The sequence below is a fragment of the Zosterops lateralis genome (genome assembly GCF_965231275.1).
Source record: "Zosterops lateralis genome assembly, chromosome: 8".
Lineage (NCBI taxonomy): Eukaryota > Metazoa > Chordata > Aves > Passeriformes > Zosteropidae > Zosterops > Zosterops lateralis.
The window spans coordinates 31,204,582-31,227,174 of record NC_139768.1 but is presented as its reverse complement, the minus strand read 5'-3'; the positions used below and the strand labels follow the sequence as shown (position 1 = coordinate 31,227,174).

The 22,593-nt window shown below is 43.4% G+C and overlaps 1 protein-coding gene across 4 annotated transcripts in view; it reads right to left on the bottom strand.

The window, feature by feature from the left end:
• PCDH15 (protocadherin related 15) overlaps nucleotides 1–22,593 on the bottom strand; it is a gene marked incomplete at both ends in the record, with an annotated part of 270,634 nt that overhangs the window by 136,476 nt on the left and 111,565 nt on the right. For all 4 annotated transcript variants that reach the window (XM_083865850.1, XM_083865852.1, XM_083865853.1 and 1 more), the window contains 3 exons: nucleotides 5,044–5,193; nucleotides 6,120–6,254; nucleotides 14,571–14,777. In XM_083865850.1, the coding sequence (XP_083721976.1) occupies nucleotides 5,044–5,193; nucleotides 6,120–6,254; nucleotides 14,571–14,777 (492 nt within the window). The remainder of the gene's footprint in view (nucleotides 1–5,043; nucleotides 5,194–6,119; nucleotides 6,255–14,570; nucleotides 14,778–22,593) is intronic.

The following is a 22,593-nucleotide window of genomic DNA, read 5'->3' as shown; positions in this document are numbered from 1 at the left end:
GGGTCAGCTCCATTGCATCAACATTTAATGTACTGAAGGTTTGGCAAAATAGGTGTGGATTCTGCTGCAGCAAGAAGTGGCTTTCTTGGGAGGAAAAGGAGATTTAAGAATGGTTTCCTTGGGAGGAAAAGGAAGTGTAGGAATGGTTTTCTTGGGAGGAAAAGGTTCGAGAGTGATTTTTTGGAAGGAAAAGGAGATTTAGGCATGATAATCTTGGGAAGAAGGAGAGACTTAGGAGTGGTTTTCTTGGGAAGAAAAGGAGGTTTAGGAGTGGTTTTGTTGGGAGGAAAAGGAGGTTTATAAGGATGGCCTTAAGCTTGGTAATGATATAAACCCTGCTCAGACTTCATTACTGGAAGAAACTGGGCTTCAATGTTTGATTTGGAACCTCCCCACAGCAACATTTGTGGTCACCTGGCCCTGGACAGATAAAATCCAGAATGTCCAACATTCCCAGCAGCTTTCACCAGATTCAGTGTGATGGAAAAATTCCAGGATTGTTCTGGAGATATTCCCAAACTTGAGCCAACCACACACAATGATCTCTGAGTAGGTTAAAATACTTTTTCATTATCTCCTTCAGACATTTCATCAAGCCTCAATCCATTATTTTTCCTTGAGTCTGCTGGGACATTGGCTGAGCAGTGCAAACACAGCCTGGTTTTGTTTTCTCCCTCTGCTAATCAGGTTTGCTTTCGAGAAGGCGATTAATTACCTGACGGGCAGAAGGCAAAAGGTTGTAAATAAACATGTAAATAAAAGATGAAGTGGGGTTTGGAGAGGGTTTTTATGAGGGTTATTGCAGGGAAACATTCAGGAGCAGCCAGGCATTGAACAGATCACAGTCCCAAGGGTGCTCAGGGAGTGTTTGGACACCACTTCCAGGGATGCACAAATGGGGTGGCTGGGCAAGGCCAGGGGTTGGATCCATGATCCTGAAATTTTCATTAAACTGTCCTGCTCTTTTATAGCACAATGCAGGTTTAAGAGCTGTAAATCAAGAACTTAGGCTAAGCTGGGGCAGGGCCTTAAAAATTAATTTGTACTGGTGCTAATCAGACAAAACTGTTTCAGTGGGGAAAAGGGCACTGATCCCCTGTGCATTATATTCTCCATTTTCAATCAGGGAACTATTTAATTGCTCTTGGAAGGGACCCCTTGAATGTGAGTTGTGGCACTGCAACAGGAAATTAGGGAGAAATTAGGATATGTAGATAATTTGAATCTCAAATTATGGATGTAAGAAAAGCAAAACTGGGATTGTTCAGCCTGGGGAAGAAAAGCTTCAGGATGATGTAATTGTGACCTTCCAGGATCTGAAGTAGCTACAGGAAAGATGGAGAGAGACTCTGTACAAAGGATGGACTGCCAGGACATAGGGAATGGATTCTCAGTGCCAGAGGGCAGGGCTGAGTGGGATACTGGGCAGGAATTGTTCCCTAGGAGGGTGGGCAGGCCCTGGCACAGGGTGCCCAGAGCAGCTGTGGCTGCCCCTGGATCCTTGGCAGTGTCCAAGGCCAGGCTGGACATTGGGGCTTGGAGCAGCCTGGGACAGTGGGAGGTGTCCCTGCCCATGGCACTGGGTGGAAGAAGATGGACTTTGAGGTCCTTTCAAACCCAAACCATTCCTTGGTTCCATAAATTACATTTAAGTCCTGTCCAGAAGTTTTCCTGTAAAGACAAAATACAAAAAATCTCCTTATAGGCCAGGATTTAGGTGAATAATACTTTTTGCCACCTTCTGTCTCTTCCCAGCTCTCTCAGTTTCCTGCTCAGTATTCCTTATTCCCTGCATCCTGAATATAAAAAGGAGAGATGCCCAAAGAAAAACAGTAGATTTAAATTACTGGGATGAAATTTTGTTGCACCACTGCTTCAAACTCCACCCATCAACATGGAACTCATTTCAGTATCTGAGTCACAGCAGTGGAAAAATGGAAAGCTGGGCAGCAAAAATATAGTAACATAAAAAAGATGGAATTAAGTACTTTACTAGGTTTACTGTTAATGATCTTTCTAGTGACAGTTATTATTTACCACATTTAACTGTTTTAAAGGACAGATTTCTCAAGTGAGAAACTCTCAGGGAGCACAATAAAATACCTGTGAAAGGAGAAGGAAAAATGAGACATTTTCAGGCTGAAAGGCACAAAATACACAGACATTTAAACTTAACTCTCCTCAACCAAGGCCTGAAAAGATTCCACAAGTACTGAGACAATGGAAATAAAAGTAAAATCTGTTTTTGTCACTTCTCTGAAAGGTAACAGGGAGAGAAGGAAAATTCCTTGGTCTAACCATCCAGGCAGAAAGGAAAAAATGGGGGGAAAATGGAATTGTTCTTGCAATGAATATATTTGCCTGCTATTTGTGGTTATTTTCAAGCAGAAGTATCTTCAAAGCTATCGGGTTTTGGGCTTTTTTCACAAGTAAAATCAAAACAATATTCCACAAAATGGGGCAGCAAGAAAACACAAGTTGGGGTTGTTTATCCACTTTATTTGTCCATTTTCCTGCAACTTCACTCTGCTAAAAAATGTAAGAAATATAATAATATAACCCTAAGGATAATAAAAGCCAAGTGGCTGAAAATCAATCTGATTATTATAGATGGTTTTGAGACTGTCCAGATGCCCTTGAGGTCAATGTTCTTTTTCTAACACGCTTTCTCTGATCAGACAAAGTGGTTTTATGAACTAATTTTCCTCTGGGAACTGTCAGAGATGAGCAGCCTCTCCCAGCAGAGCATCTCAAAGGATCTTAATCCCAGAGGATCCTGATGTCAGGAGGGAGGGTGGGGTACAAAGTGACTTTGCTCCTCATGCAGACAACAAGGTGAGTGCCCCTCGAAATGACTGTGTCAGGGTTCAAAAACATGGGAAAGAAAGGTCAGTTTGGCTTTGAGAAAGTCTTTATAAAGCCTTTATATACATGAAGTGTATACATACATATGTGTGTGTGTGTGTATTTTATAGCTAAAACTGAGCAACCTACCAAATTGTGCAGCTGCCCAAAATCAGGGAATCATGAATGATTTGGATTGGAAGGGACCTTAAAGCCCATCCAACCCCACCACCTGCCATGGGCAGGGACACCTTCCACTATCCCGGGCTGCTCCAAGCCTCAAAGTCCAACCTGGCCTTGGACAATTCCAGGGATCCAGGGGCAGCCACAGCTGCTCTGGGCACCCTGTGCCAAGACATCACCACACTAACAGGGAGAAACTTCTTCCATATATTTCACCTAGATTTCCCCTATGGCTGTGGGAAGCCATTCCCCCTTGTCCTGCCACTCCAGGCCCTTGTCCCAAGTCTCTCTCCATCACTCCTGTAGCTCCTTCAGGCCCTGGAAGGCCACACTGAGGTCACCCCAAAGCTTCTCCTCTCCAGGCTGAACAATCCCAGCTCTCCCAGCAGAGCTGCTCCATCCCTCTGCTCATCCTGGTGCCTCCCTTGGGTTCTCTCCAGCAGCTCCAGGTCCCTTCTGTGCTTGCCCCTCTCTATTTCTGACATCATCACCAGGCCACTGAAATCCTGACTCTCTATTTTTATTTAAGCCAGGTGATTGAGAAACTCAGGTCACCTGACAATGTGGGATGAGTTGAAAAACAACTCCTCTCCCAAACCAGCCACAATTTTCTACATTCCCCCTATGACCAGATTATGAACTCAGGAAAATAGCCATGTGCTGACTGTGCAGACAGAAGTATGGATTTGGGAAAACCTCATTCTTGAAATTTAAATTTTTTAGCAGAGGTGGGATAAAGGCCCAACTTCCCCATTATTCCTTTCCCAAAGAACCTGATCTGGCTCAGTTTTCCTAAGAAATGTGTCCCCCTGTTCTTTGAAAGCCCCCAGGCTTGGAACATGTTTGCAGCTGCACCACCAGGGTGTGTTTGAGAGCTGGAGAGCAGCTTCTTCCCTCTGAGCACAGAAACACTCCAGCAGCTTCAGATAAGCCCAGGAGCTGCTCTGCTCCATCTCAGGTATCATTAACAAACCTCAGGCAGCTCAGAGCACCCTCAAGGCCAACTTTGAGTAGAAAACATTCTTTTTACCCACCAGAAATCTCGTTTAGCAGCATTTTCTGCCTCATGCTCCCTAACTCCTTCAGGACAACAACATTTGCTGTCATGTTTTCACCCAGCCTTGTGCAGCATTTTAAGGAATTTAATTATGCTTCAAACGTCTCTCTTTCCCTCAAATCTTGCTGGCAATGCCCCTGTGGCTGTCCCTGATTGTTTTTAAGCACTTGTAGCCCAAACTGATGAGGGGACAAAACAACACAAAGGAAGAGCTGAAGATGCAAAGGCACAAGTGCAGCTCAAGAGGGACAGGAGGGGCACAAAACTGTCTCCTCATCACTGCTACACTCAAATTAATTCCTGATTATGGTTGAGAAAATGGCATTTTATACTTCAGTCAGCTGATTAATTTTATTTTCCCTTCTCTTCTCATCCATCTGGACTGGCAGCACTCAGAGCAGGGCTGAGATCTTGGAAGAATTAGGCAAAAAGAGCCTTTTCCCATTAATTTCAGTGTCACCAGGATTCACTTCCAGTCCTGCACTAAAGCATAAATCAGTGCTGGCAAAATTTAATTGAAACTACTTCTCTCTGGACCCATGTTAAACCCATTTTTCAGTTCTCATTTGCTCTACAAACAAACTTGCAAAACCCAACAAGTTTTCTGGCATGGGAAAACATTCCTGGTTATATCCTACTCCACTGCTTACCTGTTCTCCCAAAATGTTTTATCTCAATGTCCCAATCTCCTTTATCTCAATAGAGAAGAATTTTCTTTTGAGATTTTTCAGCTGAAATTTTTTTGTGGAGCCACAGAGGAAGCAGATCTACAGCTAAACCAGGCCTGACATTTAGTATTATTTATCAATTTTGAATAGATATTTAACTAATGAACTGGATACAGATACAAAAACTTCATTTCTAGCTGGTTTCCAGTGCATTTCCAATTTAGGTGAACAAGGGCACGTACTGCTAACAAAAAAGGGAGTTAACAAAGGTAATAAAACCCCTGAAATTACCTTTATAACACCTTCTCCAGGCCTCATATCCGTGTAGATCTTGACATTGTAGGAAATGTTGGAGAAGGTCGGGGAATTATCATTTGCATCGAGCACCAGGATGTTGACAGTCACTGGTTCACTCTCCTGCACTCCATCAGAAGCTGTCATCTTCAGAGGGATAAAAAAAAGCAGGACAGGAATGTATTTTAATGGACTGTTCTTCATACAATCCCAAGAGAAATACAATTCCAACAGGAGGAAATACAGCTTGATCACCCCAAAAAAATCAGCATTTTGTTTCTTTCTGCATTTCCAATGACAGGAGGATTCAGCAGGGCTTGAGTCTGCTTGTGCAAGACTCGGGGCAAAAGCCAAGCAAACACATCCAAACCTTTCCAGTGTAGAAATGAGAGGGAATAGCTTGGAATTCCCCAGGGATGGGGCTGGGATAGGAGCTGTTGAGTTCATGGAGTCTCACCTGGCTATCACCACACCCAGGAGCTCTGCTCAACCTCCCAGACAACATTTTGAGGTGGGAATTACAGAGCTGGAGGGGGGATCTTATTCCACAGAGGAAATCTGAGCTCTCTTTTTCGAATGAAAATGGATAGAAAATAGGGAGGCACAGACTGGGAACCCCCGCAGAAGAACTGGGTTTGCCCACAACCCATTTCCAAATCGCTGTAGTGCTGTTAAGAGCTTCACTCAGCCTGAGGGAATATTAAATCCATTTAAGATTTTTTCCTCTATTTCTCTTTTTTTTTTTTTCTTCTTCTTTTTTTTTTTGGACAGAAATACGGCAAAAAGCCCAAGACAAGGCTCGTGTTCCTGGCTCCAGAGATAAGGGGGAAAAGGCAATGAGAAAAGCAAAGCCAAGGATAAAAAAGAGGGCTCAGACCCTGCCATGGGATGAGGAGCAGGTGCTAATCCTGGGGCCATGGAGAAGGTGAATTTAAAATGCTGCTCTCAACCACCTCACGCCTCACTTCTCTCCTCCTTCTGGGCCATTTTAAGCCCTCTAAGGATGCTGGAATTGATTTTTTCCCACCACATGCTCCAGTGCCTGGAGAGTTTTCCAAGGAGATTTAACTCACAGAGAAGGTGTAGAGCTGCTGGACCTCCCTGTCCACGGGCTGCAGCAGGGTGAGGTAGCGGGTGATGCCACTCTGAGTCACAGTGAAAAATGTGGTGTAGTCATTCAGGAAGAGATGGAGCTGAGGGTCCTTGGTCTTTCAACAACATCAAGGGAAGAAAAAAAAATTAGCATTTTATTATAAATTCAGAGGTACATTAACTCTCCAATTACTCGCTGCGGGGGCTTGTTTTAGTTGAAACCTAAATAAGCACAAATGCTGCAACAAAATCTACAAAACTGTAAAAAAAAAAAGTAAAAAAATCTCACTGCTGGCCTAAAAATCTTATCTTCTTGATGAAAAACATATTAAAAAACCACCAGAGTGGGAAAGTCCAATTGTAAACAAATACCTGTATTGGTTTTAAATAAATGCCTTTTTTCCCCCCCATTAAACAATATTTTTTAAGCCAGACATGACTTTATACAAGAAACAAGATTCAAGCTTTTATCTTTGTATTAAAACCCTAACGAAGCTGAACTTGATGAACAGAGCAATAAAACAGCTGGGTTGGTGCACTGAACAAAGAGAATGATGTGGGGAAGTATTTCAGGAAACAAAGGCAGCTCAGGGGGTCTCTTTAGGTCTCAGAAAGAATCCAAATGCATTGATGCAGAATTAGGAATCTCCCAGCTGATGGGGGAAAACGTCATAAATGAACTGAAAAGTAACATGGAAAAAAAAAGGCATTGTAAATTCACTCATGGCTTCTTGAGGACAGGTCACTCTTGATTTCCACCTCTTTTTCAAACACCTTGAAAAATCATTCTGATCAGACTCTACATGAGTTAAATTTTCAAACAAACTACATTTCCTTTGTTGCCCACAGTACTCCAACAACTTTCTGTGCCCTTGTTTAATTTGACCTGACTTCCTGCTGCTCTCACTCATGAATTACAGAGTTTATTTCTGTTGGTAGGGGAAAGCAAATTCCAGGAAAAATGCAAAAGGCTGGGAGACAAGTCCTATAAAAGCTGCATTAAACTGCCCTCAGGAATGTGCAGATGAGGAACCAGAGGAGTGGTACCAGGAACGACAGAAAATCCAGGATTTTACCAGCTGCTTTCCAACATCATTCCACAAATCCCACCCCTATAGAGGAGGACATAGGGAAAACCAGATGAATAAAGAGAGAAAAGCTGAATTAAGCAAAAAAATCCCCAAAGGAGCATTACTTCTCTGAACACTTTCTGAATCCAAAGCTCTTCTGGAAGGGTCACTCCATTAGTGCCATTCCTGGAGGATTAAAACCCTTGGGAGCACAGGGCAGGTCCCCAACCCCCAGCCAACCCTGACCTGCACCAAGTGGCACCAGGACAGAGCAGCACAACACCAAGACAAAGAGAAACTGCTTTAAATAAAGTCCAAAAAGCAAAGATTCCACTATTTAAATGGGAAAACATGCCAGGAAGCCATGGGCAAGAATTATCCAAGCGTTCTACACGAGTGGTTCCTCAGTGCCTAAAGCTTTGCTGCAACTGCAGCTCCCAGGAACACGAAAATTCATTTTATAGCCAGCAATGCAAACAGCAGCCTCTTCATTCCAGGAAAACTTAGGGAAGGTAATTGCCCATAATTGTTCACTTTGTATACATTATAAAGTCAGTTACGAATTCAATTTGCAAAACCTGCAGTTAATTTTGCAGCTCTTGCTTTCATGTCCTTCTGAACACTAATAAACAGCATTTTTTTCCTAATTTATTCCTGAGAAAAGCCAATGATGGAGATCCCAAAGCCTCCTGGAGTAATGTGTCCCATTCCTTTGCAATCCTTGTCTTAGAAATGTTCTCCTAATATGGAAAGTAATTGCCTTTACAGCAATCAATGCCTATTTTACCACCTCCCAGGCATGTCAGAACCCGAGAGCAATTTATTCCCTTCATCTGGAAAAGCATTGTTATGCTTGGACATTATTACCAGGGATATTTGACATTATTATCGGGGATCTTGGACATTATTATCCCATTTTATGCTGCCTGAAAAGTCAGCTTGACTTAACTGAACATTTCATGTGCGAGAGAACAACCCCAGCTACACTGCCAACACAATTCTCAATAATTTATTTTTTTAAATTATTTTATTTTGGGGCATGGATTTCAGCATTGTGATTTCTGGTGACATTACTGGGTCATGGAGACAAGGCTGGTCTCTGATATATTGTTTAACGGGGAATTTTAAGTAGAAAATTATCGCAATCCACACAAAAGAGTTCACATGCAACCCGCAAGGAGCATTTTAAGCACACAGTTCAAATCTTGAGGTACTTTTTAATTTTAAAAAAAACCCCACTTTTATAATACTCAGGATGTCTTTGAAGACTTGTAATAATTTAATGAACATTAAGCAATCACAGTGTATGACTTTATGCTCTAAACTGGGTCCAATGTGTTTAAAGGGCTCTTTGCAGGCTTCACAAACCAAGGGACAGTCCCAGCCACAAACACCATCAGGGCAGGGAGAAATGAGGGAGGAAAGGGGGAAATAAAGGAAGAAATCACACAATTAAACCCAAAAAAGGTGTTTTGCACACATAACACCAATACCTACAGGGAAGGCACCTGGTGGGACCTACAAAGGAAAACACAAAATGAACACAAGTGAGGAAACACAAACCTGGGACTAAGGGACAGCAGAACATTTGAGGGATTTGTGGTTACAGACAAAAAAAAAACCAACAAAAGGAGGCACACAAAATGCTGCACTCAATAAGCAAAGCCTGGGCTCATGTGCAGGAATCTCTTGAGAAATTCCTGCATGGATGTGGATGTTCAATTCCTGCTGCTCCTCAGATCCCACCAGGGGTTACAACTCTGCCCAAAGCAAACAGTTTTCTAGAACTGATGAAGATGAAACCAAATTTTTGGGGGATAATTATGATATTGCCAAGACTGAGCAGACAAGAGTATTTATTCTGTGTGTGTTTCAACAATCCCCAAGATGTTTTGGACAGGGTCTCTTTGGCTGTGAAGATCTCCAGGGCAGCCAGAGCAAGTTCCAAGAGTATTCAAACTGCTCAGACTTTCTAATTTCCAGCCCAGGTCCACCCTCTAAAAGCTGCAGTAATAAAAAAGACACTTTGATGACACAGATGAGTTTTCCAACATTTTTCAAGTGAAGGATGACCAGCATTGAAATGTCTGTGAAAAATCTGTTTTGTTGGAAAGGTGTTTCTGGCATCTGTCCTCCTTATTTCGGGGTGAAAGGAGAAAATCTTTCCCATATTCACCTGGAAAATCTGAGATCCGGAGCCTTGCAGAGGGAAAGCAGGGGAGATTCTGTCTCCCCAAGAAGAGAAAGATGAGGATTTTTTGGAATGAGTGCAGAGGAGGCCCTGGAGGGGCTGGAGCCCCTCTGCTCTGGAGCCAGGCTGGGAGAGCTGGGGGTGCTCACCTGGAGAGGAGAAGCTCCAGGGAGAGCTCAGAGCCCCTGCCAGGGCCTAAAGGGGCTCCAGGACAAGGGATGGAGGGACAGGACACAGGGAATGGCTTCCCAGTGCCAGAGGGCAGGGCTGGATGGGATATTGGGCAGGAATTGTTCCCTGGGAGTGTCAGAAGGCAGAAACCACGGGATATTCATCCTAAAATAATTAAGGAAGACACACAGTTTTACAGGAGCAATTCAGTGTTAATATTTCTGGTTTTCCTTAAGTGTAAAGATAAAAAAAAAAAAATTAACCCCTATCTTTATAAATCCTAAGGCAGCCTTTTGTCTTTGTCTTGACCTTCTTTTTGTTTTAATAATGATATTAATGGGCTATTTAACTTTGGGAGAGGATATTTCCTGAGTTATTACAAGAGTTGGAATCTCACAGTGGGGCTGCCCAGGAGCAGCAGAACTGTCCCCTTGAGGGCACACTAACTGCAAAACAACTTCAAACAACAACTGGGAGTTATAGAAGCAAACAGCCAAATATCAGAAAAATACTCTGGTATTTAAAATGCCTAAGTTGTCCTGGTTTAAGAAAAAAAAAAATCAAAATTTTATTATTCTTCCTTCTCTGGATATATTACCGAAAACCCATAACCTGCAATTGTAGGTGCATTTAAAACTTATTTTATACATTACTTGTTCCATCTGCTCATGTTGCTGCCAAGACACCCTTAAGTAAAACTCAAATTTCCCTCAAATTCTCTGAAAAAAAAATTAAAATCCAGAGAATCACAGAATACCCTGAGGTAGAAGGGACCCACAAAGATCATTGAGTCCAACTCCTGGTCCTGCACAAGATAACCCAGGAATGCCAAGGCCAGGTTGGACAGGGCTTGGAGAAGCCTGGGATAGTGGAAGGTGTTCCTAACATGGCAGGGTTGGGAGAGGATGGGCTTTGAGGTCCCAACCCATTCCATGATTGATACTCAGTGAAGCTTTATCACCAACCCTAACCACTGGATAAATTAATTCTCTTCCATGCTGTCATAGGCTGCAATGCAAGATGAAACCAAAAGCATGTATTCTGTTACCATCTGTTAAACCCAGCTGGGGCAGTGTTCTTTATCTCTCCCACCACCCACTCTCCCTCCAGGGGATCTCTGCTGTTCAGGGGCCATCCAGGCTCACTGCAGGGCTGATACAATTCCATCATCCCATGGGGAGATGCTCCACCCAGGGGAGGAGACAAACATTCCTACCTGGATAAAATCTGAGATCCAGAACAGCAGCACAGCCTGTTTGCACTGGATTGCCAGAGGAAGACCAGACCCATCTCACCACCACTGGACCTTCAGAGGAAACTACACCCTTCTACAGGATCATCTGTGCTCCAACAGAACCACATCTGTCACTGCAGGAGGACTTGATTGGACTGCTCCCAACTCCCTGACCAACAACAGGATGTCAGGCTGTGTTCTGACTCTCTCTGTTTTTTCTTTTTGTTTGGTTGGTTTTTTGTACTACTACATTTTTATTTTCCCAGTAAAGAACTGTTACTCCTATTCCCATATCATTGCCTGAGAGCCCCTTAATTTCAAATAATTCTGAGAGAGAGTGTTTACATTCTCCATTCCATGGGAGGCTCCTGCCTTCCTTAGAAGACACCTGTCTTTCCAAACCAGGACACATGGAAACCAAAGAGGAAGAAAAAAAAAGGCTTGGAGAAGTCTAATGTAAAGAGCTCTCAGCTCACACAGTTTAAGTTCCTCATCTCAGCTTTGGTTTGTTCAGGTCTTAAGGTACTCACACAGCTTAATTTAATTTATGCCATTTAAACAGAACACTTAATTATATCAGCAGTCAGCAATGCTGCTCTGCTGAAAGGTCTGTTTGCAATGTCCCATCTATAAATTAATTTCTGCAAGGTTTATAGCAGAACTCTGTTATAATTCCCACAGGGTTTCAATTTAGAGTGGGTTTTGTTCTTTTTTTTCCTCAGACACACAGTTAAATGAGCACTTTCTTCCTGCATTTACCTGAGGACATGGAGTCATTTCAATTTTTCAATTAGCAGTCAGAATTCATTATGATTAGCCAGGGTCACCAGTGGGAACTCGGATGTACCAGCACAGAGGGGGTTTATGTCAGTGTCTCATCAGTAAACCTTAAATTTAAATATATTCCTAAATCCATGAATTTACTGGGGTACAATGAAACCATCAGGACACTGAGACCTGCAGAAGTTAATGAGCATTATCTCTGCTGACAATCCCACCCTGAGCTCCCATCCAGCCCCACAAAGGCCAATTTTAGTGTTTGGCCATTTTATATGGGAGCTCTATGTACTTGCTGCACTCCCAGCTGGAATTCTGGGAATTCTGCCCAGCAGGTTAGAAGCACTCTGCAAATCCCTGGCACATGAACTGAAACACAGGCACTTCAATCTCATTCCCTCACATCCCACGTTACACCTGCATCATGCCATGCCTTTGGAAAGGGCTGTGCCTGAACCTGGTGATGCCAAAGGAACAGGAACATGGAATATTTCCACCCAAGGAGGAGCCTGATCCCTTCTGGCTCTGTGTGTCAGAGAATCCCAGAGCAGTTTGGGTGGGAAGGTGTTGCTAAATTTCTCAGGGAAAGAAAACATGATTTATATATAGATATTGAACTACCTTGACTGAGGCCTAACCTGAAGCCTAAATTAGGGCCCAAGGCCTGTGACACAGCAAAAAAAATCTCAGTTAGCTGTAGCGTAGTTAGAATTAGGTATTAAGGTGTTTGGGAAAGAGAATAGGGTGTTGAAGGTCATTGAATAGAATTGTTAATATGCAGGTGTTAACCACCTTAAGGGTGAACCAAACAATGTATGTTTACATTCTTTCCTCTGCTGTGTGCCAATGAAAATGTGTCTGTACTTGTAAACTATCTATCTGAAAGAGTATATAACCTGCCATTTTATATAAAATAGAGGGTCTTTGTAGGATTAACCATATTGGTTGTATCTACGTCTGTCTCAGTACAACCCTCTCTTATTAAGGGTATCCCTGGCTTTTGGAAGGGACCTTAAAACCCATCCAGTGCCACCCCCTGCCATGGGCAGGGACACCTTCCCCTGTCCCAGGCTGCTCTAAGCCCCAAAGTCCAGCCTGACCTTGGACACTGCCAGGGATCCAGGGGCAGCCCCAGCTGCTCTGGGCACCCTGTGCCAGGGCCTGCCCACCCTCCCAGGGAACAATTCCTTCCCAATATCCCATCCGGCCCTGCCCTCTGACAGTGGGAAGGTGATTCCCACTTGTATCACTGCACACCTTTGGAAAAAGCCCCTTTTCATTCATTTAGATGTTAATCCACTCTAATTTCTTTATCTCTCCCAGTGACAGCAGAACTCCACGACATGCAGAAAGCCTCAAAATAGATTTTTGGCAGTTACTCCTCATGCCACACTGAAATATTCACCTTTTCCAACAAAAAGATTTCACTTTGGGCACTGCCTCATTGTGTATCATGTGGCTGAAATAGATTTTCACTGACTTCATCAAACTCTTGCTATTCATCATCCCATGAAAATTAACCACATGATGTAAAACAACCTTAAACTCACTAGAAAAAGCATTTGGACCTTTGAACTACCATATCCATGGAATATCCTTCCTGTGGAAAACACATTTCAGGTCTGTTTGCACTGAGCCACAGAAATACGTAAGAACTGCTAAGAAGCTGCCTGAAGCACCTTAAGAAAGATACATTTGGTTTTTACAGCAATTTCTGATGCAGATTATTTAAGTTATGGTCATGCTCCCAATTAAGAATCTGCTGCAGATTGGAAAGATTTTTTTAATTATTAGTGATGCAATTAAAATGACAAATTCTTCAGACACAACTCTGTCAGAATTTTTACTGCAGGCAAAGACAAGTTTATTAATAAACTGCCCGATCTAAGATCTAAATATTGAGAGGAATTAATGGGATTGTGCTGGTGTACAACAATGAAATATGGAGCCCAATGGTCAAACTACCTGTGACGAATCTCATAATTTCAGATCACCTCTCAAAGCTCCAGGTACGAACTTGTACTGATCAAATAAGGAACAGAAAACACGCTGATGGAAACAGGAATATCAGGATTTTGTTATAAGCCTAGAGAATGAGAAGAACTCTTCCATGCAGAAATTCCCTAAATGAAATATTTTTTATTTTGAGTGTGTAAGTAGTATGTGTAGCACTTCCTACATGATTCAATCAAAATCTGCCCAAATGCAGGATTTAATATTTTAAGTGATCCTGTTTTTTTGTCTTGGGTATGACCTAATATGGAGTTACATGGAGAACCTTGAATTATCCAATCTGCCTTTGACACTTCCTGGGCAGAGCTGTGCAGGTGCCAGGGAAAAGTTAATCCAGCACTATTAACTCCTTGAATATGGTCCTTCCGAGCTTGTCTTCCTGGCTAGCTCTGCTCTTCAGATACCATATAAACAAGTTATTCCTTTGGGTCCAGATTTCAGACAGAGACGTGACCTTGCTTAGCAGAAAGGAGCAGCTCACACTTGGTGTTTCTGGCGAAGGCCCAGGTGGTCAAAGCGTGAGAGTCTGAATTTTTGGCTCTTACTTGGCTTTAAGTACAGGGGCGTTACTGATGGAAATGAGGTAACATTTCCAGGGGGTATAGGTACAGGGGCCATTGACATGGCCATTTAGGGGCAAAAGGGGTGTGGAGATACCTGAAGCCTTGGCTGAGCCACCTGGCTCAGCCAGGGCCATCAAGCACCCAGTGTGTGTTCACAGATAAGATACAATACACTGGGCTAAGGCTATTAAGGAGAAACAATACACTGGGACAGGGTATTGAGGAGATACAATGGAGGGGGGGAAGCCTATTATGTGGCTTAACAACAGGTATTTGGGAAAGGGGAAGGGGGTGGATGAACACTTACAGAAACTGGGATAAAAAAATTAAACAGAAATTTAGAAAGCCCAAAATGCACATTGCAACACCTGAAAATAACAGAACTGTTACCCCTCTAAAAGAACAAAGTGTACCTCTTCCACGTCGTTGTCCAGCACCACGACCTGCAGGGGGGAGGTCAGGTTCCGGTTATCTGAGATGGTCGTTCCCACCGGGGAGGATTCCAGGATGAAGCCCTCGTAGGCGGACCTCGTGAAATAAGGCTTCTGGTTGTTCTCATCCAGGATCTCGATGTGGAGATTGGCAAAGGCAGGGAGCGGATGGCCATTGTCTTGTTCAGCCTAAAAAAAAATCACCTCATTTGTCAAAGTGATAAAAATGAAATTTAGAATGTTTATCCTGTAATGTAACAGTGAGGGGCCACCTCCGTGGCACCTCCCCCCAGACCACCTTAAAAACAAAAAGAGCTCCATTCAAAGAAGCCCGGCACCGCGGCCCGCCCCCCACCCCCAACAACGGAGCGAGAGAGACCAGCGGAGCCGCCGCAGCCGCCGCCACCAGAGCGGGAGAAAGAGGGGCCGGCCGTCCCCCCCGTGCCGGCTTGGGGAATCCCGGACCCCCGCAGCCGCCGCCCCGGCGCGGCTCCAGCCGCCAAGCAGTTGGCCACCCGGCCCGACCCCCGGCGAAAAAACTCCAAAGCCCGCAAAACCACCACGTGCCGCAGCCCCGGGCTGCCGCCGCAGCAAAGCGGTGCGTCCCAGCCCCGTCCTCGGCCCGAGCCCGGCGCGGGGGATCCCGGGGCCCGCAGAGCCGCCCGCCCCGGGCCGGACCCCCCCGCCAGACCGCCGCCCCGTTCCAAAAGAAGGAAATCCACGCTTGCCACATTCCACCCCCACCTCACAAGCCCCGGCCCGAACCCCCGCAAACGTTGCCGCTGCTGTGAGGCAGCGTGAGACCCCCGAGACGCCATGACTGCTGCAAAACTGCCATGCGGTCGCAAGAGTCTCCAGCCACCCGCCCAGGCCGACCCCGCATGCAAATAAAGGACCTCGAAATGCATCTCGGGATACCGTTTAACACCAAAAACCCCTTATAAAATAAAACCAAGCAAAATTGAAACGCACAGAAACCAATGCTAGGCCATGTGGACCCTGGAGTAATGAAGGAGCCGATTTCTCTGGTTTTTCTTACTAGCTGTAAGTTAAAAAGACCAAACCAGAGATGAGACCCCCGGAGAAAACAAAAGCAACTCAGAACCCTGGGGTTACTCCCAGTGAGGGCGGGTTCTCCAGCTCTGCTCAACTCTCTGCAACAGAGCTGATAAAGACCCTCCTCCTCCACGGCGTGCACGGGCAGCCAAAAACCCCTCGAGCAAATATTGTAAGAGCTGATTAATAAAGGCATTTTAAGGAGATTAATATTATCTCCGCCCAGTTTATTCATAACAAAAGGTTCCCGGTTATGAACAGCGACTGGGGATGGTTCTACTTAAGAGTCATAATTCAGTTAAAAATTGATTTTTTTCCTCAGATCTCTGTATTATGGAACTCAACATCATGGAAAAGAGAAACTCCAATGAAAAATTAGCTAGGAGACAAGAACAGGAACTTGTTCCATCACAGTCATGTTTACACAGCCACAAGAAACCCAAACTTTGTGCAAACACAGCTCCTTGAACTCTCAGGATTGACACTCCTGAAAAAGCTCTGAGGGATGAAAGAAAATTAGGGATGCTGACTGTACAGCAGAACTCACAGCAGCAGAAGGAAAGTTAAACCCAGAAGGTGGGAACAGCACATGTGGACACATTTGATTCCTCTCCCTGCAGATCCATCTCTTCAGCATCACATGAGTGGGATTTTAATTTAGATTTCACCTGTTTTTAGATCCTAAACTGGTTTGGGTTGAAGGGACCTTAAAGCCCATCCCATTCCACCCCCTGCCATGAGCAGGGACACCTTCCCCTGTCCCAGGCTGCTCCAGGCCACAATGTCCAACCTGGCCTTGGACACTTCCAGGGATCCAGGGGCAGCCACAGCTGCTCTGGGCACCCTGTGCCAGGGAAGTTGTGGATGTGTGTCCAACAAAATTCTTTACTTCCATGAATAACCCCCACATCTCCAGTGCAGCTCTGCATCACCCAGGAGTCACTCCCTTATATTTTTCTCCTGATTTATTTTTATTCTCAAACTTCCTAAAGATAAAAGTACTAACTGCCCATTCCAGGGTGCTAATCCCATTAAAAAAATCCTAGGATCCTGCTTTCTTTTCCTGTAACTTGCCAAACAACAACTAATTTGAGCAAATGGAATTAGGAAACTAAAAGTAATTTGGTCTCCAGTTATAAAGAGCAAACCAGGTTTAATTACAGTCCTGCACATGACACTGCACCGAGACAGCAGTGGACATTGAAAGAGAGTTTCCTGTTCCTATGGCCAAAATTTGTACTCCCAAATATCTGGGATGCACGCAGATGCTGGATCACAACAGAGAGAACAGGGATTAAGTTCATGTTGTTAACAGTACTTTCTGTTTGCAGAGGTTTTACTTTTAATCTGGTATTTCCCTCATTTCAAGCAGACAATTCCTCATTTTTCAAATCAAGAGTCCAAGGAATCTTTGTCTGGAAACACCCCTTTGACTTCAAAGTTTTAAAAAATTTCATATTTAAAACACATTTTCTTGGTCTGAAAAATGTTAATTCTTTTTGTTTATAAAACAAAGATAGTTTAGTAATTATGAAAACCTCTAAAAAATAAAAATAATTAAAGCTCCTATCTCAAATAAAAAGAAATATAAGCATAAAAATTGTTATTTTCTTCAAAGAGGGTGATGACACTAAGTAATCTATAAAAAACTCATTCCCAGTAGTTAGGAAAAAACGGATTTTTTTTTTTTTTAATATTCCTGGAACTCTTGAACAATAGGAAAAAATACCCCAGGCTCCAGTCCTGTCCAGTCAATGTTCCACTGAATGAAAATAAATTACATGTGTCAAAGCCAACATCATCAAAATTACCTGGCATGACTGGCTCCTGACCCAGGAAGCTGAAACTCCAAAAATGTCCTGGGATGGAGTTTTTGCCTATGTTAAAATACTGAAAAAGTGAGAGAAAATACCAGGAAAATCTGCTCCTCAATCAAGACACACTGCTGGGATTCTATTTTATAAGCAGATGTATAATGGAATCAAAGAATCCTGGAATCTTTTAGGATGGGAAGACTTGCAGGACCATGGAGTCCCAGCTGTGCCCAATGCCCACCTTGTCCCCAGCCCAGAGCACTGAGTGCCACCTCCAGCCCTTCCTTGGACACCTCCAGCCATGGGCACTCCAAACCTCCCTGGGCAGCCCCTGCCAAGGCCTCAGCACCCTTTCCATGGGCAAATTCCTGCTGCTGTCCAAGCTGAGCCTCCCCTGGCACAGCTTGAGGCCCTTTCCCCTTGTCCTGTCCCTGTTCCCTGGCAGCAGAGCCCGACCCCCCCCGGCTGTCCCCTCCTGTCAGGGACTTGTGCAGAGCCACAAGGTCCCCCCTGAGCCTCCTTTTCTCCAGGCTGAGCCCCTTTCCCAGCTCCCTCAGCCTCTCCTGGGGCTCCAGCCCCTTCCCCAGCTCCCTTCCCTTCCCTGGACACTCTCCAGCCTCTCCAGGGCTCTGCTGAAGTTCTCCTCCCCACAGGACTAACAACGGTCGTTCATCATTAATTTTCTTCTGCTTTTCCAAGTAAAATCAGTCTCTTCGAGGCCCAAAGTTTCCATGCAACCCCCATGAGTTACTTCATAACAATGCTTAATGTTCCTTGCAATAAAGAGATCCTAAAAAAAAGGAAAATGCAAAGAACAGAGGCTCTCAATCTGAACAGCTTGAAACAGCACAATAATGGCCTTGCTTTAATATCCAAGTGAGCCTAGAGCTCCTTCTGGGATAAAAGGAGGAATATTCACCCAGGAAGGTGTTGCAGGGTTTGCTGAAGTGCTGGGAATTACACATGATCAAACACAAAGACAGTTGTTTGCTCCCAAAATTGGACTTCAAATTTGAAACACTGGAGCCCAAAATGACAAAGCAAAGGAGTCCTTCCTCACTGAGCACCTCTGCTCAAAATCGCTTCAGCTTCCCTTCGTGTTCAGCAGGGAAAAGGAGGGATTAATTTCTTTTTTTGTTTGTTTGTTTTCAAAGACACTTTGATTTAAGGAAAAAAACCCAAAACCAAGCTTTGCAAACAGCCACTTCTTTTTGCCTTTTGTTTGAAATAAGGAATTTCATATGATGATGTGAGGAATTGATTTGCTTTAAGGTGTTCTATGAAATCAGTCCTAGAAGCAACACTTCACTATGAGCAGAGTTCAACACAGACCCTTCATAATCTTCCAAAAATATAAAAAGACTGCAACATTGGCAATTTTTGCTCCAGTTCTCTATTTATTTGGGTTTTTCTTTGAGTGGAGGTTTGTTTCTTTTTTTTTAAATTTGTTTGGTTTGTGGTGGTTTGGGGGTAGTTTTTTCTTGGTTTTGGATTTGTTGTATTTTTTTTTTAAGAGATTAAGTTATATTTCATGCGAGTTGCTCCAGACATTGAGTGCTCTTGGTGCAAACCCTTTTCCCTCACATTTCCCTGTTAAACACTTGCCTGGACTAGCTGGCCACAGGTCGAGCTTTTTTGTTTCCTAACACATATTTTGGAGCACAAACAACAAACAATTTACATTTTCTTCACCCAGAAAGCCACTGGTATCTAAGCCACAAAACATTCAGGCTCCAGTCCTTCAAAGAAAATATTTTAGTGTCAAAATAATGAGGGATCTATCAAATAACCCCAAGGATGTGACCTTCATACTTCTACCAAGACACAAAAAAAGCAGCACAGGATTAGATTCTGGTACAACTTGGTAGTTAAGAACAGCTAAAGAAAAAAAAAAAAAAAGAAGACAAATTATGTGAAATGTGTTAATTTTCACAGATGTTTAACTGATTTTTTTGCATCATATGTCCTGAAAACTGCTTGTATCTGTAGTGTCCATAATTTTATCCTGACAGAAGATGACTGGAGATGACAGGAAAGCAGTTCCAGGAGGGATGCAAAGATTTAGGAGCTGTAGGAATTAACAGCACCAGCAGGAAGTTCTCTCCTTAAAGCAGCAGATGAAAGAGCTCCTCCCAAAAAAGTGAGAAATAAGGGCAGTGCAAAAGGCTCCCTCATGGAAGTACAGAGAATTACAAGATGGAAAGGACCCACAGATATCATTGTGTGCAATTCCAAGCTGGAAAGAACCCACAGGGATCATTGAGTCCAGCTCCAGGCTCTCAGCACTATCCAGAGCTGGAATATTCTCCAGCCAGTTCTCAATGTCCCCTCTCACTGCAAAAGCAGCAGGTCCTGTACTAGAGAAACATCTAAAAGAAAACAAAACATGGTTCCCTTAGATAGAACTTGGAGTTCCCATTTCTCCATGGAATCACAGAATCCACTTCAGTAATCCTCCATCCAAAAAAATCTGTCCTAAGGTGCAAGGAAATGGAATTGTTTTATCTAAGACACATCCATGCTGCTCTTTTTCTCCAGGACTACAGAGTAAAAACAAGTGTAAAACAGGCTAATCATGAATAAATTAAAAAAAAAAAAAACACCACCAAATGGGCAGCTTATCTTCATGCCAGATCTTTGATTTGATAAAAATGGAAAGGTCCATCCAAGAAGCAAAGAAAAACACAGAAAAACATCCCAAATACCCAAACAAAACAAACAAACAAACAACCCCTAAACACCAAACCAAAATAATAATAATAAAAAATCCCAAACAAACAACCCAAGAAAGTTCTTTCTCCCCTCCAACCCCAACAGGAAGATGAGCAAGTGGAGCTGAGGGGAGAGTGGTGCATGAGGATAAATGTGAACTTCACACGCTCTAAAAAAGTTGGGATGTCAGGATTTATTCCCCTGGTGAGAAGCTATGCACAAATCCATGTGCGAGAGTAGCAGAGGGAGCTGCAAACTGAGCTCCAAGAAGATCTCAGGCTTAAGGAAAGCAAAATCAGGTGGCAGGGGGTGAAACCAGATGGGCTTTAATGTCCCTTCCAAGCCAAACCATCCCTGGATTTTGTGATCTATTATTTAGATGGATGTGATTAAAATCGGGAGCAGCCAGCAGGGAGAGATGGAAGGAAGGGCAGGGTGAAAAGAAGGACAGCATTTATCCAGATTTAGGCTAAACTTTAGGATTGGGGAATAATTCCCAAGGTCAGCATGTGCAGCAGACGGAAAGAAGCGCTGAACTGGATGAAAACTTGGCTTAAGGACAAGGAACACAGAATATCTTTAGAACACAGGAGAAATGTGACTTTTCTGACAGTGACTTTGCTGTCACTGGGGCAGGGAAATTAAATCAGCACAAAATGTGCCTGGACACAGGGCTTAAAAAAACCACCCAAACTCCAAAACACTTGTTTTAGCTCCACGGTTAAATGGTGACTTCAGGACCAGCAAGACTCACGATGATGCAGGACAGTGAACAGTAATCACAGATTATTTTCTAAATATTACAACTCTTTCTTCTTCCCTTAAAAAACTCACCCTATATGAAACCATCCAGGCCAAGTTTTAAGCACTGAATGTTAAATTTCGCAAGCAAAAAGATTGTTTCTTATTACAGAAAGAAAATTTCTGACAATAAAAGCATTACAGGACATCCCAATTATTGACTTTAATTATTTCATTGCTCTGAGAGTTTTGACACAAAATTTAGGGTCAATCTTACTCATCTGAAGAAATATTTTAATGATTTAAAGAAAATGTTTGAGTTTCCTGGACACCTTTTTTCCTTCATCACAAAGACAAACCCTGTCCCTGCACTTGGATTTTTAATTCTACATCAAATCCCATCACTATGTTAAACACAAGAGGGGAAAAAAACGCTGTCTGAAAGAGAATTAATTGAATTCTAAGTTCACCTAAGGGCTGAACCTTTGAAAACCTAATTAAAAAAGCCCACTTATTGTTCTTAGTACCTACAGGAGATGCACAACCAAAGGAATGATTTGGAAAATTTCAGCCTTGACAGGAAGAGGATGGAGAACTCTTTAATGAAAATTAACTTCTTCCATTCATCTCCTAATCTGTCACCCTGAATACAGACTCCAAAATTTAGAGGTGCCAAGAATAAGCCCAAATCCTCTGAAATGCAAGAAAATGAAGACGCGGGAAGAGGGGAAATTTGGAACTACCCAGACAAAGGTAACAAAGGTCAATAGATGATGGAGCCAAGAGATCAGAACAGGCTGGGAAGTGTTAAAGGCTGAAATTCCTACAAAAATCAACCCAACCTTTCAGATTTGAAGTTTCTGAAGGGGTGAAAACAAACAAACAAACAAAAATAGATAATTCAGGACTTTTTAAGTCCTAAACCCATAGAGCATTTCTCTAATCCAAGATCTTCCAGTCCAGTGAGCCTCAACTGATGGGCATCTCCTCACTGCCTGCTGGAATTGTGCTGTCTGAAATTCAGACTAAAATAAACACAGAATCACTAAGGTCGGTGATCACCTTCAAGGTCACCGAGTCCAACCATCACCCCAGCATCACCCCTAAACCGTGTCCCCAAGGGCCACCTCCTGATGCCTCCTGGACATTTCCAGAGAGGATGACTCCAACACTGCCCTGGGAAATGTTTTCCAAACACTTTTCACTCTTTCAGGGGAAAAAGGAATTTTTTCTGATGTCTAATCTGAACATGGTGAACACGGTAAGAAGGACAATTCCAAAATCATGCTTGAAGCTGCAGCCAAAGACAGGAGTCTAGAGAAGAAAAGCAGCTCAGATCTCCCTGCATTTCTCTTTTTATCAATAAACTAGTCTTCCATGAGCCAGCCTGGCCTCCCCTTGAGCCCAGGTCAGCATTCAGCCCTACAGCACTGCCTGTCAAATTTATGTCATAGAAGGAATCATGGTTTGGGTGGGAAGGGACTTTGAAAATCATCTTGTTCCACCCAATGGAACACCTTCCATTGTCCCAGGCTGCTCCAAGCCCCAAAGTCCAACCTGGCCTTGGACAGTTCCAGGGATCCAGGCCCAGCTTCTCTGGGCACCCTGTGCCAGGGTCTCTGCACCCCAACAAGGAACAATTTTTTCCAATATCCCATACTGATTTGCCCTCTGTCAGTCAG